The sequence below is a fragment of the Bombina bombina genome, chromosome 5 (genome assembly GCF_027579735.1).
Source record: "Bombina bombina isolate aBomBom1 chromosome 5, aBomBom1.pri, whole genome shotgun sequence".
NCBI lineage: Eukaryota > Metazoa > Chordata > Amphibia > Anura > Bombinatoridae > Bombina > Bombina bombina.
Genome location: NC_069503.1, coordinates 810,777,089 through 810,794,485, shown reverse-complemented (window position 1 = coordinate 810,794,485; position 17,397 = coordinate 810,777,089). Strand labels below are relative to the sequence as shown.

Below are 17,397 nucleotides of genomic sequence, written 5' to 3'. Positions count from 1 at the left end.
TCTTTGCATACTTTTTCAAAATTTTACAGATTTGATACTTTTTGTCTCGGCTGAGGCAGCTTTTGGGAGAATGGTTCTTCAAGCGGTGGTGCCTTCTGTTTAGGCATGCTGGTTTTTTATCCCTCCCTATTCATCTGTGTACTCTAGCTTGGGTATTGGTTCTCAACAGTAATTAAGATGAACCCTTGGACTCTCCACATCTTTAGAAGAAAACAAAATGTATGTTTACCTGATAAATTTATTTCTTCGAGATGTGGCGAGTCCACGGACCCACCCTTTGTTTTTTTGGTAATTGTTTTAGGTTTTTGACTAAACCTCAGTCACCTCCGCACCTTGTGTTACTTTCCTTTCTCCATTTACTTTCAGATGAATGACTGGGGTTTATGGGTAGGGATGTGATACTTAACAGTTTTTACTGTGGTGCTCTTTGCCTCCTCCTGCTGGTGAGGAGTGGTATTCTCAACAGTAAATAAGATGAACCCGTGGACTCTCGAAGAAATAAATTAACAGGTAAGCATAAATTTAGTTTTTTGATATTTGCTAAAGGATTGAATGTGATTCTTTGATATTGCTCACATTGGATGTGCAATAAATACTAGGAATGTGCATTCTGCAATTTCGTTAGCTGCCGAATGTGGAAGGCGGCGGACGCTCGCTCTTTTCGGAGCTGGATTTCTTCTTGTGAAAGTGAAACGCACTAAGATCTGTACAAAGCCAGATCTTAGTGTGTGTGTTGCTCTTTCAGTAGAAGAAATCTGGCTCTGAAAAGAGCGGCCAACGCATTTGGCAGGTAACAAAGCTGCCGAATGCACATCCCTAATAAATACTATAGCTTGTAATTTAGTACTGAGGAAGATTGTCTTTTGTTCTTTGGGGATTGCTCATTATTTTTATTTATTTTCTAGGATGAAAGCTTAAGATTGAGGAGGCAAGCAACAGATAAATCAGCCAAAGCAATGGTTCAAGATCAAGGCAACCCAATCCCATCGCTTTTTGTTGTCATTGCAGCAATTTTCATAGGATTCTTTTTAGGGAAAATCATCTAAATTAAAGCATGCAGTGCTGTCACGTTTTTCCTGTTCAGAAAGAGTTGTTTATCTACCATATCATTGGTAGCAGTGGTCCAAAATGACCATTTTGTGTACAGCATCAATGTAGGGCTCTGCCTTTAACACTCACAGTTAGAAAAACAAAGTAAAAAACAAACAAAAACAAAAAACTGTTTGGCTATGGGACTAAATTGTATATTAATGCATCAACAGCAGGTGTGTCCGTTGCACATTCAGTACTTTATGGGGGGGAAATAGTCATTGAAGAATTCTTTATTTCTGTGGTTTTAATAAGAATTTAAATATGTTAAGTCTTGTAAATGTTATTTTAATCCTTTTTTAATTGTTTCTGTTGCTGTTATATTTTGCAATTTCTTTAGATTTCTTATCATTCAGGTACATGACCAGTATCTTGGAATGGTCTCTTCTATCTGTTCATTTTATGATCAATCTACAATGGCAGTTTCAAATTCTTCGTATGAGATTTTTTTTATTTTTGTTAAATTCTTGTTCCAAATTATGTCCAGTTATGTTGAACATTAAAGAAAATAAAACCAGTAAAATTATATATAGATATATATATTTTTCCTCTGCTGCATAGCCTTTTGTGTGTATTATTAGGGTCTGAAAAAGGTTTGGTTTTTTTTGCTGATTTTGATACATTGTAGCATCTTGTTTTCCGTTTGTCTGTCGACATTTAATTTCTTTGTTAGGATCTATGAAAAGCTTATCAGTATTAATTGTGGAGAATCATTTCCTCCTCCTTGCTCTCCCACAGCTGTAAAGGAAATTGGACATGTCTACCATGGTGAAGATTTTATGAAGATAAATGTGATACTTTATGCACTTAGCAGCACTGACTTTCATGTGCGTAGCAGCTTCATCAGTAAATATTTGCGCTTTTGTGTATGTGCTGTGTTTAATTCTATCTGAACAATGCAGTTATTTCAAACAGGTGCATTGACAAACTTATCGCATAGTTCCTGTTCTATTTTTTGTTATTTTGATTTGCCCCCTATTTCTTAATATGCTGCCTGTAATAAATGCTAATTGACCTAAGTTAAGGAATTAAAAAATGAATAGTACATTTCTAATGTGCTGATTTAATGGCTTTCCAATAAAAAAGGCTGTTTTTAGAGAAAAAAATATAATAAAAAAAAACTACTAAGCCTTTTATATGATCCCAATGCCAATCACTGGCCGTTAATTGGGGCTTCATCATCTTACACTTTTGTGTCTAATGATCAAGCTCAGGTGTGGAGTTTACTTATTTATCGATTTTGTGTGCAAAATTGGTATTTGGGGTCATTTTAAAGGTGCCAATCTCACAGCTAAAGTTGCCTTTTTCATGCACTTCTTATTGCAAAGAGCATTTAAATAGTGTTTATCTGTTTAGCTTTTGCTCCTTTTTTCATTGTATTCATTCCACCCTGCTTGTTTTGTTTTTACCCATTTATCTTTTGGAAACATTCTTTAACGCGACATGAAACCCAAACATTTTATTTCATGATTCAGATAGAGCAAATAATTTTATAAAACTTTTCAATTTACTTCTATCATGAAATTTGCTTTATTCTCTTGGTATTGTTTATTGAAGGAGCAGCAGTGCACTACTGGGAGCTAGCTGAACTCTTTGGGTGAACCATTGACAAGAGGCATATAGTTGCAGCCACCAACTAGCTGCTCCGTAGCCTACCTAGTTATGATTTTCAACAAAAGATAACAAGAAAAGAAAGCATATATATAGAAGTAAACTGGAAAGTTGTATCCTCTATCTGAATCATGGAAGAACACAACTATACAGTAGGTGATGCATCACATTCCAAAACAAAGATTTTTGTATGTTGTGTGATTGCAAACCTCACCTTTGCTATGCTCCTTAAAGCCTTTCCATGCGGCACTGATGATATAATTGCCCAGTGCACTCTATTTGACCACCCAAACCAAAGCTTTCTAAAAAAAAAATATAGGCAGTGTGAGGCGTCCCACTTAGAAGGGAAAAAAAAGAAAACATTTTAATTTCAGAAAAATGTGAAACTTAATAGTTTTTCTATAATTATTTTTTATTTTGCAGTGATGCATTTAAGTAAAAATTTCACCTGTACAGTTAGACTATATTTTCCATTTGGGTGGTGTGTGCGTGTATATAAATCTATCCCACATCCAACACTTTTAGCTCATATTTGCCTCATATTTTTCACAACAGAGCACAGTGAAGCCTTGATGCTCCCCAGGCAACAAGACATCAATTATGTGTTGTAAGATCAATAAATAAAATGGCTGGAGAGCGTACAAATGGGAAAGCATTATGCCATAGGACAACCCCTCAGTATTTGTTGCACCTTCTAAATTCTTCCTGTTTGGCTTAGGCCAAAATATCCTTTACCCTAGTAACACAGCTGCCCTTACTGCTTGAGTGAGTTCACTCTCTACCCACTTGGACTAAGAAAAGCAGAGTATGAGCTCTGTTCTTATCAGAATAGCACTCCGCATTGTGTAATGAAAGGAAATAGTCTTCTTGAGACCCCATTCATATCCAGCAAATAAATGGACTTAATACATGATTTTCAATTAAGCAAAATTATTTTTTTTGAGTGATGTGGGGGCACTTGCAGTCCACAAACACAAACATATATTTCTCCAACATAGGTGTGTCCGGTCCACGGCGTCATCCTTACTTGTGGGATATTCTCCTCCCCAACAGGAAATGGCAAAGAGCCCAGCAAAGCTGGCCATATAGTCCCTCCTAGGCTCCGCCTACCCCAGTCATTCTCTTTGCCGTTGCACAGGCAACATCTCCACGGAGATGGCTTAGAGTTTTTTGGTGTTTAAATGTAGTTTTTGTTCTTCAATCAAGAGTTTGTTATTTTAAAATAGTGCTGGTATGTACTATTTACTCTGAAACAGAAAAGAGATGAAGATTTCTGTTTGTAAGAGGAAAATGATTTTAGCAACCGTTACTAAAATCGATAGCTGTTTCCACACAGGACTGTTGAGATGAAGTAACTTCAGTTGGGGGAAACAGTGGGCAGACTTTGCTGCTTGAGGTATGACACATTTCTAACAAGACTCGGTAATACTGGAAGCTGTCATTTTCCCTATGGGAACCGGTAAGCCATTTTCTTAGTTTAAGTAAAAGAATAAAGGGCTTCATTAGGGCTTAAAAAACTGGTAGACATTTTTCTGGGCTAAAACGATTACTTTACTAAGTATATTTGGCAGATTATTACTTTTAATAGTTGTTAAATCTTGGGGATTGTTTTAATAAAAACGGCAGGCACTGTATTGGACACCTTTTTCACTGGGGGCCTTTTCTAGTCATAGACAGAGCCTCATTTTCGCGCCTCTAATGCGCAGTTGTTTTTGGAAAGCATGGCTTGCAGATGCATGTGTGAGGAGCTAAGAACCACTGAAAAAGCTTATAGAAGGCATCATTTGGTATCGTATTCCCCTCTGGGCTTGGTTGGGTCTCAGCAAAGCAGATACCTGGGACTGTATAGGGGTTAAATGTAAAAACGGCTCCGGTTCCGTTATTTTAAGGGTTAAAGCTTTCAAATTTGGTGTGCAATACTTAAGGCTTTAAGTTACTGTGGTGAAATTTTGGTGAATTTTGAACAATTCCTTCATACTTTTTCACATATTCAGTAATAAAGTGTGTTCAGTTTAAAATTTAAAGGGACAGTAACGGTTTTATTGTAAAACGTTTTTTGTGCTTTGTTGACAAGTTTAAGCCTGTTTAACATGTCTGAACCATCAGATAACGATGTTCTATATGTATGAAAGCCAATGTGTCTCCCCATTTAAATATATGTGATATATTTGTGTCATAATGTCCAAACAAAGTAGGGATAATAATGCCATAGATATGATATTGCCCAAGATGATTCCTCTAATGAGGGGAGTAAGCATGGTACTGCATCATCCCCTTCTGTGTCTACACCAGTTTTGCCCACACAAGAGGCCCCTAGTACATCTAGTGCGCCAATACTTATTACCATACAACAATTAATGGCTGTAATGGATAATTCTATTGCATGCATTTTTTCCAAAATGCCTACTTATCAGAGAAAGCGTGATTGCTCTGTTTTAAACACTGAAGAGCAAAAGGACGCTGATGATATCTGTTCTGACATACCCTCACACCTATCTGAAGGGGCCAGGAGGGAGGTTTTGTCTGAGGGAGAAATTTCAGATTCAGGGAAAATTTCTCAACAAGCAGAACCTGATATTGTAACTTTTAAATTTAAATTACAACATCTCCACGCACTACTTAAGGAGGTATTATCTACTCTGGATGATTGTGACAATTTGGTCATTCCAGAGAAATTGGGTAAGATGGACAAGTTCCTAGAGGTTCCGGTGCCCCCCGATGTTTTTCCTATACCCAAGCGGGTGGCGGACATAGTAAATAAGGAGTGGGAAAGGCCCGGCATACCTTTTTGTCCTCCCCCTATATTTAAGAAATTCTTTCCTATAGTAGACCCCAGAAAGGACTTATAGCATACAGTCCCCAAGGTCGAGGGGGCGGTTTCTACTCTAAACAAACGCACTTCTATTCCTATAGAAGATAGTTGTGCTTTCAAGATCCTATGGATTAAAGGTTAGAGGGTTTGCTTAAAAAGATGTTTGTTCAGCAAGGTTACCTTCTACAACCAATTTTATGCATTGTTCCTGTCACTACAGCTGCGTGTTTCTGGTTCGAAGAACTAGAAAAGTCGCTCAATAAAGAATCTTCGTATGAGGAGGTTTTGGACAGAGTTCAAGCTCTTAAATTGGCTAACTCTTTTATTTTAGATGCCGCTTTGCAATTAGCTAGATTAGCGGCGAATAATTCAGGGTTTGCTATCGTGGCGCGCAGAGCGCTTTTGCTTAACATCCCTTTCAAGGGTAAAACACTGTTTGGCCCTGACTTGAAAGAGATTATTTCAGACATCACTGGGGGAAAGGGCCACGCCCTTCCTCTGGATAGGTCTTTTAAGGCTAAAAATAAGCCAAATTTTCGTCCCTTTCGCAGAAACGGACCAGCCTCAAATTCTACACCCTCTAAGCAAGAGGGTAATACTTCTCAAACCAAGCCAGCCTGGAGGCCGATGCAAGGCTGGAACAAGGGTAAGCAGGCCAAGTCACCTGCCACTGCTACCAAAACAGCATGAAGTGTTGGCCCCCGATCTGGGAAGGATCTGGTGGGGGGCAGACTTTCTCTCTTTGCTCAGGCTGGGGCAAGAGATGTTCAGGATCCTTGGGCGCTAGAAATAGTTTCTCAAGGTTATCTCCTGGAATTCAGGGAACTACCCCCAAGGGGAAGGTTCCACGGGTCTCAATTATCTTCGAACAGGCATTCTTACACTGTGTAGAAGACCTGTTAAGCATGGGAGTGATTCATCCTGTTCCATTAGGAGAACAAGGGATGGGTTTTTACTCCAACCTGTTCATAATTCCCAAAAAAGAGGGAACATTCAGACCTATTTTAGATCTCAAGATTCTAAACAAGTTTCTAAGGGTTTCATCGTTCAAAATGGAAACCATTAGAACGATCCTTCCTACCATCCAGGAAGGTCAATTCATGACCACGGTGGACTTAAAGGATGCGTACCTACGTATTCCTATCCACAAGGAACATTTTCGGTTCCTAAGGTTCGCCTTTCTGGACAAGCATTACCAGTTTGTGGCACTTCCATTCGGATTAGCCACTGCTCCAAGGATTTTCACAAGGGTACTAGGGTCCCTTCTAGCGGTGCTAAGACCAAGGGGCATTGCAGTAGTACCTTACTTGAACGACATCCTGATTCAAGTGTCGTCTCTGTCAAAAGCAAGGGCTCATACGGACATTGTCCTAGCCTTTCTCAGATCTCACAGGTGGAAAGTGAACATAGAAAAAAGTTCTCTGTCCCCGTCAACAAGAGTTCCCTTCTTGGGAACAATAATAGTTTCCTTAGAAATGAAGGTTTTTCTGACAGAGGCCAGAAAATCAAAACTTCTAAGCTCTTGTCAGGTACTTCATTCTGTTCTTCTTCCTTCCATAGCGCAGTGCATGGAAGTAATAGGTTTGATGGTTGCGGCAATGGACATAGTTCCTTTTGCACGAATTCATCTAAGACCATTACACCTGTGCATGCTCAGACAGTGGAATGGGGATTATACAGACTTGTCTCCGACGATACAAGTAGATCAAATAACCAGAGATTCACTCCGTTGGTGGCTGACCCTGGACAACCTGTCACAGGGAATGAGCTTCCGCAGACCAGAGTAGGTCATTGTCACGACCAACGCCAGTCTGGTGGGCTGGGATGCGGTCTGGGAACCCCTGAAAGCTCAGGGTCTATGGTTTCGGGAAGACTCTCTTCTCCCGATAAACATAATGGAACTGAGAGCGATATTCAATGCTCTCAAGGCTTGGCCTCGACTAGCAAAGGCCAAATTCATAAGGTTTCAATCAGACATCATGACGACTGTTACATATATCAACCATCAGGGGGTAACAAGGAGTTCCCTGGCGATGGAGGAGCATCCGGGGGAGTGGGAACTCCATCTGGAAATCTTTGCCCAAATAACTCAATTATGGGGCATTCCAGACATGGTTCTGATGGCCTCTTGTCAGAACTTCATGGTCCCTTGTTACGGGTCCAAATCCAGGGATCCCAAGGCGACTCTATTGGATACAATAGTAGCACCTTGGATCTTCAACCTAGCTTATGTATTCCCACCGTTTCCTCTCATTCCCAGGCTGGTAGCCAGGATCAATCTGGAGAGGGCTTCGTTGATCTTGATAGTTCCTGTGTGGCCACGCAGGACTTGGTATGCAGACCTGGTGAATGTGTCATCGGCTCCACCATGGAAGCTACCTTTGAGGCAGGACCTTCTTATTCAGGGTCCATTCGAACATCCGAATCTGGTTTTCCTCCAACTGACTGCTTGGAGTTTGAACGCTTGATTTTATCAAAGCGTGGGTTTTCAGATTCTGTAATAGATACTCTTATTCAGGCTAGAAAGCCTGTAACTAGAAAAATTTACCATAATATATGGAAAAAATATATCTGTTGGTGTGAATCTAAAGGATTCCCATGGAACAAGATAAAAATTCCTAAGATTCTTTCCTTTCTACAAGAAGGTTTGGAGAAAGGATTTTCTGCGAGTTCTCTGAAGGGACAGATCTCTGCTTTATCTGTTTTACTTCACAAAAGGCTGGCAGCTGTGCCAGACGTTTAAGCGTTTGTTCAGGCTCTGGTTAGAATCAAGCCTGTTTACAGACCTTTGACTCTTCCCTGGAGTCTTAATCTAGTTCTTTCAGTTCTTCAAGGGGTTCCGTTTGAACCCTTACATTCCGTAGATATTAAGTTATTATCTTGGAAAGTTTTGTTTTAGGTTGCAATTTCTTCCGCTAGAAGAGTTTCTGAGTTATCTGCTCTGCAGTGTTCTCCGCCCTATCTGGTCCATGCAGATAAGGTGGTTTTACGTACTGAGCCTGGTTTTCTTCCGAAGGTTGTTTCCAACAAAAATTTTAACCAGGAGATAGTTGTACCTTCTTTGTGTCCGAATCCAGTTTCATAGAAGGTACGTTTGTTACACAATTTGGACGTTGTCCGTGCTCTAAAATTCTATTTAGAGGCTACTGAAGATTTTAGACAAACATCTTCTTTGTTTGTTGTTTATTCTGGTTAAAGGAGAGGTAAAAAAGCAACTTCTACCTCTCTTTCCTTTTGGTTTAAAAGCATCATCAGATTGGCTTTTGAGACTGCCGGACGGCAGCCTCCTGAAAGTATCACAGCTCACTCCACTAGGGCTGTGGCTTCCACATGGGCCTTCAAGAATGAGGTTCCTGTTGACCAAATTTTTTAAATTATATACTTTTGCTTCTTCGGAGGCTATTTTTGGGAGAAAGGTTTTGCAAGCCGTGGTGCCTTCCGTTTGGGTGACCTGATTTGCTCCCTCCCTTCATCCGTGTCCTAAAGCTTTGGTATTGGTTCCCACAAGTAAGGATGACGCCGTGGACCGGACACACCTATGTTGGAGAAAACAGAATTTATGCTTACCTGATAAATTACTTTCTCCAACGGTGTGTCCGGTCCACGGCCCGCCCTGGTTTTTTAATCAGGTCTGATTAATTATTTTCTCTAACTACAGTCACCACGTTACCATATGGTTTCTCCTATATATATTTCCTCCTGTCCGTCGGTCGAATGACTGGGGTAGGCGGAGCCTAGGAGGGACTATATGGCCAGCTTTGCTGGGCTCTTTGCCATTTCCTGTTGGGGAGGAGAATATCCCACAAGTAAGGATGACGCCGTGGACCGGACACACCGTTGGAGAAAGTAATTTATCAGGTAAGCATAAATTCTGTTATTTAAGGAAAGGTTTGGCTCCGTTTTGGTAGAGAATGATTGCTACTGTTCTATTCATAGTTTTAGTCCTAGCCCATTCAAGAGGTCCCAACATAGTTACCATTATACATTTTTAAAGAATATTCCTTAAGTTTCTTTGGATTATTTGGTCTCCTATTTATATATGTGGTCACTTATTCAGTAGCACGCAGACAGATCTATCATACATTTGTGTTCTGTACAGTATGCTGGTGTGGTGATATTACACAAAAACTGCTGTAGCTATCAGGACCAGCTTTGTTGATAGATGGAGCTTCAACATTGGTTATAGTCGATAAATTGATTCAAAATGAAACCTGACATAAATCTATTTAATCTTTATCTAAACTAAACTTGTGAGATGGCCTAGGCCAGGTCATTTATACACTTTTTTTTTTTTTCCTCCAAGCTCGACTCCATGTTTCCAAGCAAATTTTAAAATGATATGCCTAGGTGTATTTGCCATTACATTATATAGGTATTCAGTTATCTCTTTAAAATGTGAGTTAATGTTATATACCCTCCCTGTCCACAAAAAACTTCCTATTTTTTACATTTTAAAGTTTCTGTAAATGAATTTACTTTATAAGAAAATGTAACCATCTGTAGGTTCCATATACATGACAGCTGTTTCATCTGCTTTTCTGCACAATGTTTGTATAGTTTCAATTAAGGAGCAGGTAGTTCAGAGTTCCTCGTTTGGTCTAATTGTTGCTAAATTAGTTGATAGGACTCATCATGCTTTCTTGGATATTGTGGCTTTTTTATTTTTTTTTATTTAGTAAATTGATTCTTCCTTGTACTCTGTTCTGATTTTCATTGTAAAAGCTATTGCCCTCAAAATTCAGAAATACAAGAAAACAAGGTTGGAGCTGCTCCTTTGGGTAAGCTTCCCCCCTCCTTTCTCCTATATGAGTGAAATGAAGTATAAACAGGCCACTAGGCCTGTATCAGAGAATTTATACATAAGTGCAGTCTTTCAAGAAGTTTCTGATTATAATGATCCATATATAGACCTTATAGAAAACATGGAAAACTGCATGCTTTCTATTTCCACATTCTTGTCACTAATCAAACACAAATTGGAAAGTGTGCAAATCTAGCCCACAATTTTTACCAAGACTTAAAATTGCATAGTTACTGAATCATTGATTCTCAAAAATGCTTTCGAGGTTAAAGACCTTGTGTAAAGTGCACATTCTTTTAATTTATAACCGCTAAGGAGTAATATAGAGCAAGGGTGTTAAAGGGACATAAAACCCAATTTCTTTCATGTAATTAGCAAGAGTCCATGAGCTAGTGACGTATGGGATATACATTCCTACCAGGAGGGGCAAAGTTTCCCAAACCTCAAAATGCCTATAAATACACCCCTCACCACACCCACAATTCAGTTTTACAAACTTTGCCTCCTATGGAGGTGGTGAAGTAAGTTTGTGCTAGATTCTACGTTGATATGCGCTCCGCAGCAAGTTGGAGCGCGGTTTTCCTCTCAGCGTGCAGTGAATGTCAGAGGGATGTGGGGAGAGTATTGCCTATTTGAATGCAGTGATCTCCTTCTACGGGGTCTATTTCATAGGTTCTCAGAGGGATGTGGGGAGAGTATTGCCTATTTGAATGCAGTGATCTCCTTCTACGGGGTCTATTTCATAGGTTCTCTGTTATCGGTCGTAGAGATTCATCTCTTACCTCCCTTTTCAGATCGACGATATACTCTTATTTATATACCATTACCTCTGCTGATTTTCGTTTCAGTACTGGTTTGGCTTTCTACAAACATGTAGATGAGTGTCCTGGGGTAAGTAAATCTTATTTTCTGTGACACTCTAAGCTATGGTTGGGCACTTTTTTTTTATAAAGTTCTAAATATATGTATTCAAACATTTATTTGCCTTGACTTCAGACAGTCAGTTTCATATTTGGGATAATGCGTTTGAATCGATCATTTTTTCTTACCTTAAAAATTTGACTTTTTTTCCCTGTGGGCTGTTAGGCTCGCGGGGGCTGAAAATGCTTCATTTTATTGCGTCATTCTTGGCGCGGACTTTTTTGGCGCAAAAAAAAAAAATCTTTTCGGCGTCATACATGTCGCCGGAAGTTGCGTCATTTTTTGACGTCTTTTTGCGCCAAAAATGTCGGCGTTCCGGATGTGGCGTCGCTTTTGTCTGCACATTATTTCAGTCTCATTTTTTCTTTGCTTCTGGTTACTAGAAGCTTGTTTATTGGCATTTTTTCCCATTCCTGAAACTGTCATTTAAGGAATTTGATCAATTTTGCTTTATATGTTGTTTTTTCTCTTACATATTGCAAGATGTCTCACTTGCATCTGAGTCAGAAGATACTTCAGGAAAATCGCTGTCTAGTGCTGGAACTACCAAAGCTAAGTGTATCTGCTGTAAACTTTTGGTAGCTATTCCTCCGGCTGTTTGTATTAATTGTCATGACAAACTTGTTAAAGCAGATAATATTTCCTTTAGTAATGTACCATTGCCTGTTGCAGTTCCCTCAACATCTAAGGTGCAGAATGTTCCTGATAACATAAGAGATTTTGTTTCTGAATCCATCAAGAAGGCTATGTCTGTTATTTCTCCTTCTAGTAAACATAAAAAATCTTTTAAAACTTCTCTCTCTACAGATGAATTTTTAAATGAACATCATCATTCTGATTCTGATGACTCTTCTGGTTCAGAGGATTCTGTCTCAGAGATTGATGCTGATAAATCTTCATATTTATTTAAAATGGAATTTATTCGTTCTTTACTTAAAGAAGTACTAATTGCTTTTAGAAATAGAGGATTCTGGTCCTCTTGATACTAATTCTAAACGTTTAGATAAGGTGTTTAAATCTCCTGTGGTTATTCCAGAAGTTTTTCCTGTTCCTAATGCTATTTCTGAAGTAATTTCCAGAAGAATGGGATAAATTGGGTAATTCATTTACTCCTTCTAAACGTTTTAAGCAATTATATCCTGTGCCGTTTGACAGATTAGAATTTTGGGACAAAATCCCTAAAGTTGATGGGGCTATTTCTACCCTTGCTAAACGTACTACTATTCCTACGTCAGATGGTACTTCGTTTAAAGATCCTTTAGATAGGAAAATTGAATCCTTTCTAAGAAAAGCTTATGTGTTCAGGTAATCTTCTTAGACCTGCTATATCTTTGGCTGATGTTGCTGCAGCTTCAACTTTTTGGTTGGAGACTTTAGCACAACAAGTAACAGATCATGATTCTCATAATATTATTATTCTTCTTCAGCATGCTAATAATTTTATCTGTGATGCCATTTTTGATATTATCAGAGTTGATGTCAGGTTTATGTCTCTAGCTATTTTAGCTAGAAGAGCTTTATGGCTTAAAACTTGGAATGCTGATATGGCTTCTAAATCAACTCTACTTTCCATTTCTTTCCAGGGTAACAAATTATTTGGTTCTCAGTTGGATTCCATTATCTCAACTGTTACTGGTGGGAAAGGAACTTTTTTACCACAGGATAAAAAATCTAAGGGTAAAAACAGGGCTAATAATCGTTTTCGTTCCTTTCGTTTCAACAAAGAACAAAAGCCTGATCCTTCATCCTCAGGAGCAGTTTCAGTTTGGAAACCATCTCCAGTCTGGAATAAATCCAAGCCTTCTAGAAAGGCAAAGCCTGCTTCTAAGTCCACATGAAGGTGCGGCCCTCATTCCAGCTCAGCTGGTAGGGGGCAGGTTACGTTTTTTCAAAGAAATTTGGATCAATTCTGTTCACAATCTTTGGATTCAGAACATTGTTTCAGAAGGGTACAGAATTGGTTTCAAGATGAGACCTCCTGCAAAGAGATTTTTTCTTTCCCGTGTCCCAGTAAATCCAGTGAAAGCTCAAGCATTTCTGAATTGTGTTTCAGATCTAGAGTTGGCTGGAGTAATTATGCCAGTTCCAGTTCTGGAACAGGGGATGGGGTTTTATTCAAATCTCTTCATTGTACCAAAGAAGGAGAATTCCTTCAGACCAGTTCTGGATCTAAAAATATTGAATCGTTATGTAAGGATACCAACGTTCAAAATGGTAACTGTAAGGACTATCTTGACTTTTGTTCAGCAAGGGCATTATGTCAACAATAGATTTACAGGATGCATATCTGCATATTCCGATTCATCCAGATCATTATCAGTTCCTGAGATTCTCTTTTCTGGACAAGCTTTACCAGTTTGTGGCTCTGCCGTTTGGCCTAGCTACAGCTCCAAGAATTTTTACAAAGGTTCTCGGTGCCCTTCTGTCTGTAATCAGAGAACAGGGTATTGTGGTATTTCCTTATTTGGACGATATCTTGGTACTTGCTCAGTCTTTACATTTAGCAGAATCTCATACGAATCGACTTGTGTTGTTTCTTCAAGATCATGGTTGGAGGATCAATATACCAAAAGTTCATTGATTCCTCAGACAAGGGTAACTTTTCTGGGTTTCCAGATAGATTCAGTGTCCATGACTCTGTCTTTAACAGACAAGAGACGTCTAAAATTGATTTCAGCTTGTCGAAACCTTCAGTCACAATCATTCCCTTCGGTAGCCTTATGCATGGAAATTCTAGGTCTTATGACTGCTGCATCGGACGCGATCCCCTTTGCTCGTTTTCACATGCGACCTCTTCAGCTCTGTATGCTGAATCAATGGTGCAGGGATTACACAAAGATATCTCAATTAATATCTTTAAAACCGATTGTACGACACTCTAACGTGGTGGACAGATCACCATCGTTTAATTCAGGGGGCTTCTTTTGTGCTTCCGACCTGGACTGTAATTTCAACAGATGCAAGTCTCACAGGTTGGGGAGCTGTGTGGGGATCTCTGACGGCACAAGGAGTTTGGGAATCTCAGGAGGTGAGATTACCGATCAATATTTTGGAACTCCGTGCAATTTTCAGAGCTCTTCAGTCTTGGCCTCTTCTGAAGAGAGAATCGTTCATTTGTTTTCAGACAGACAATGTCACAACTGTGGCATACATCAATCATCAAGGAGGGACTCACAGTCCTCTGGCTATGAAAGAAGTATCTCGAATTCTGGTTTGGGCGGAATCCAGCTCCTGTCTAATCTCTGCGGTTCATATCCCAGGTATAGACAATTGGGAAGCGGATTATCTCAGTCGCCAAACGTTGCATCCGGGCGAATGGTCTCTTCACCCAGAGGTATTTGTTCAGATTGTTCAAATATGGGAGCTTCCAGAAATAGATCTGATGGCGTCTCATCTAAACAAGAAACTTCCCAGGTATCTGTCCAGATCCCGGGATCCTCAGGCGGAAGCAGTGGATGCATTATCACTTCCTTGGAAGTATCATCCTGCTTATATCTTTCCGCCTCTAGTTCTTCTTCCAAGAGTAATCTCCAAGATTCTGAAGGAATGCTCGTTTGTTCTGCTGGTAGCTCCGGCATGGCCTCACAGGTTTTGGTATGCGGATCTTGTCCGGATGGCCTCTTGCCATCCGTGGACTCTTCCGCTACGACCAGACCTTCTGTCGCAAGGTCCTTTTTTCCATCAGGATCTCAAATCCTTAAATTTAAAGGTATGGAGATTGAATGCTTGATTCTTAGTCAAAGAGGTTTCTCTGACTCTGTGATTAATAATATGTTACAGGCTCGTAAATCTGTATCCAGAGAGATATATTATAGAGTCTGGAAGACTTATATTTCTTGGTGTCTTTCTCATCATTTTTCTTGGCATTCTTTTAGAATTCCAAGAATTTTACAGTTTCTTCAGGATGGTTTAGATAAAGGTTTGTCCGCAAGTTCCTTGAAAGGACAAATCTCTGCTCTTTCTGTTCTTTTTCACAGAAAGATTGCTAATCTTCCTGATATTCATTGTTTTGTACAAGCTTTGGTTCGTATAAAACCTGTCATTAAGTCAATTTCTCCTCCTTGGAGTTTGAATTTGGTTCTAGGGGCTCTTCAAGCTCCTCCGTTTGAACCTATGCATTCATTGGACATTAAATTACTTTCTTGGAAAGTTTTGTTCCTTTTGGCAATCTCTTCTGCCAGAAGAGTTTCTGAATTATCTGCTCTTTCTTGTGAGTCTCCTTTTCTGATTTTTCATCAGGATAAGGCAGTGTTGCGAACTTCTTTTGAATTTTTACCTAAAGTTGTGAATTCCAACAACATTAGTAGAGAAATTGTGGTTCCTTCATTATGTCCTAATCCTAAGAATTCTAAGGAGAAATAGTTACATTCTTTGGATGTTGTTAGAGCTTTGAAATATTATGTTGAAGCTACTAAGTCTTTCCGAAAGACTTCTAGTTTATTTGTTATCTTTTCCGGTTCTAGAAAAGGCCAGAAAGCTTCTGCCATTTCTTTGGCATCTTGGTTGAAATCTTTAATTCATCTTGCCTATGTTGAGTCGGGTAAAACTCCGCCTCAAAGGATTACAGCTCATTCTACTAGGTCAGTTTCTACTTCCTGGGTGTTTAGGAATGAAGCTTCGATTGATCAGATTTGCAAAGCAGCAACTTGGTCCTCTTTGCATACTTTTACTAAATTCTACCATTTTGATGTATTTTCTTCTTCTGAAGCAGTTTTTGGTAGAAAAGTACTTCAGGCAGCGGTTTCAGTTTGAATCTTCTGCTTATGTTTTTCATTAAACTTTATTTTGGGTGTGGATTATTTTCAGCAGGAATTGGCTGTCTTTATTGTATCCCTCCCTCTCTAGTGACTCTTGCGTGGAAAGATCCACATCTTGGGTAATCATTATCCCATACGTCACTAGCTCATGGACTCTTGCTAATTACATGAAAGAAAACATAATTTATGTAAGAACTTACCTGATAAATTCATTTCTTTCATATTAGCAAGAGTCCATGAGGCCCACCCTTTTTTTGTGGTGGTTATGATTTTTGTATAAAGCACAATTATTCCAATTCCTTATTTTTTAATGAACAAAAGTTTTTATTGAGTTTTACAGTGTATAATTTACATTTGACAAAGAATTCCATCTCTGCTAAATTTTAAGTCACTGAACATGGTTACACATACCTCATATACAAAAGCACAAATTAAGCATAATATATTATTATCAGTAATAACCTTTCAAAACCCTGTGGAGGAGGGGACCCAGCCAGTAAGAAGACCCATGGTGCTCTATCTATCACCCCCCCCCTGTCCCGGGGGAGACTGGATACATCCCAAAGGGAGGGGAAGGGTAATGGGATGTGACCCACCCAGACAAGCTGGGCAGGAGCGGGAGAGGCAGGGGGGCACCCACTTCATAACTCTTTTGGTTTTAGTCAGGTGTTCTGAATCTTTGCTGTCTATTTCTAGCTTCGGAGTACATTATCCAGGGTTCCCATATCCTCAAAAATTGCTCCTTATTGTCTAGTATGTCTGCAGAAGCACTACTCATCTGATAGTAGAAATCAATCTTATTCTTGATTAACAAAAATGATGGCACCGATGTCTTCCAGTATCTAGCTATGTTTAGTTTAGTTATCGTACAGATAAGTGCTATTAATTTATTAACTCTTGAATTCAGACCTGGTAGGGGTTCATGTAGCAGTGCCTGAGTAGGGGATAAATTAATTTGTCTTTCCAAAATTTCACTCAGAAGAGATGACGTTTGGGACCATATATTAATTACATGACAACAATGCCACCACATATGGGAGTATGTCCCTCTTTCATTGCAACCTCGTAAACAATTTGTGTTAGCCTGAATCTTATGTATTCTGGAGGGGTGAAAGTACCATCGGAATGCCACTTTTATGAAATTTTCTTTTAAATGGGCACATATCGAAAAAGAAGTGCCAGACCTAAGAGTGTCACACCACTTTTCTGCTGACCAGGTGAAATTTAATTCAGACTCCCATTTTATCATGAATGGTAATTTATTTAACTTAGGAGGTGTATTGAATTGAATATAAAGGTCGGAGATTGCTCCTCTAATCCTACTGGTGGCCAAGCACAACCTCTCTACATAAGAACTAGCAGACATCTTATCGTTACCTAAAACTTCAGCTACCCTGGCTCTCAAC

General features: G+C 39.3%; 1 protein-coding gene across 1 annotated transcript in view; it reads left to right on the top strand.

Annotated features, from left to right (window-relative positions):
- VAPA (VAMP associated protein A) overlaps positions 1-1,615 on the top strand; it is a 208,146-nt gene extending 206,531 nt beyond the window's left edge. The window contains exon 9 of the mRNA XM_053715860.1: positions 906-1,615. Coding sequence (XP_053571835.1) covers positions 906-1,046 — 141 coding nt within the window. The 3' untranslated portion in view covers positions 1,047-1,615. The remainder of the gene's footprint in view (positions 1-905) is intronic.
- The last annotated feature ends 15,782 nt before the right edge of the window (positions 1,616-17,397 follow it).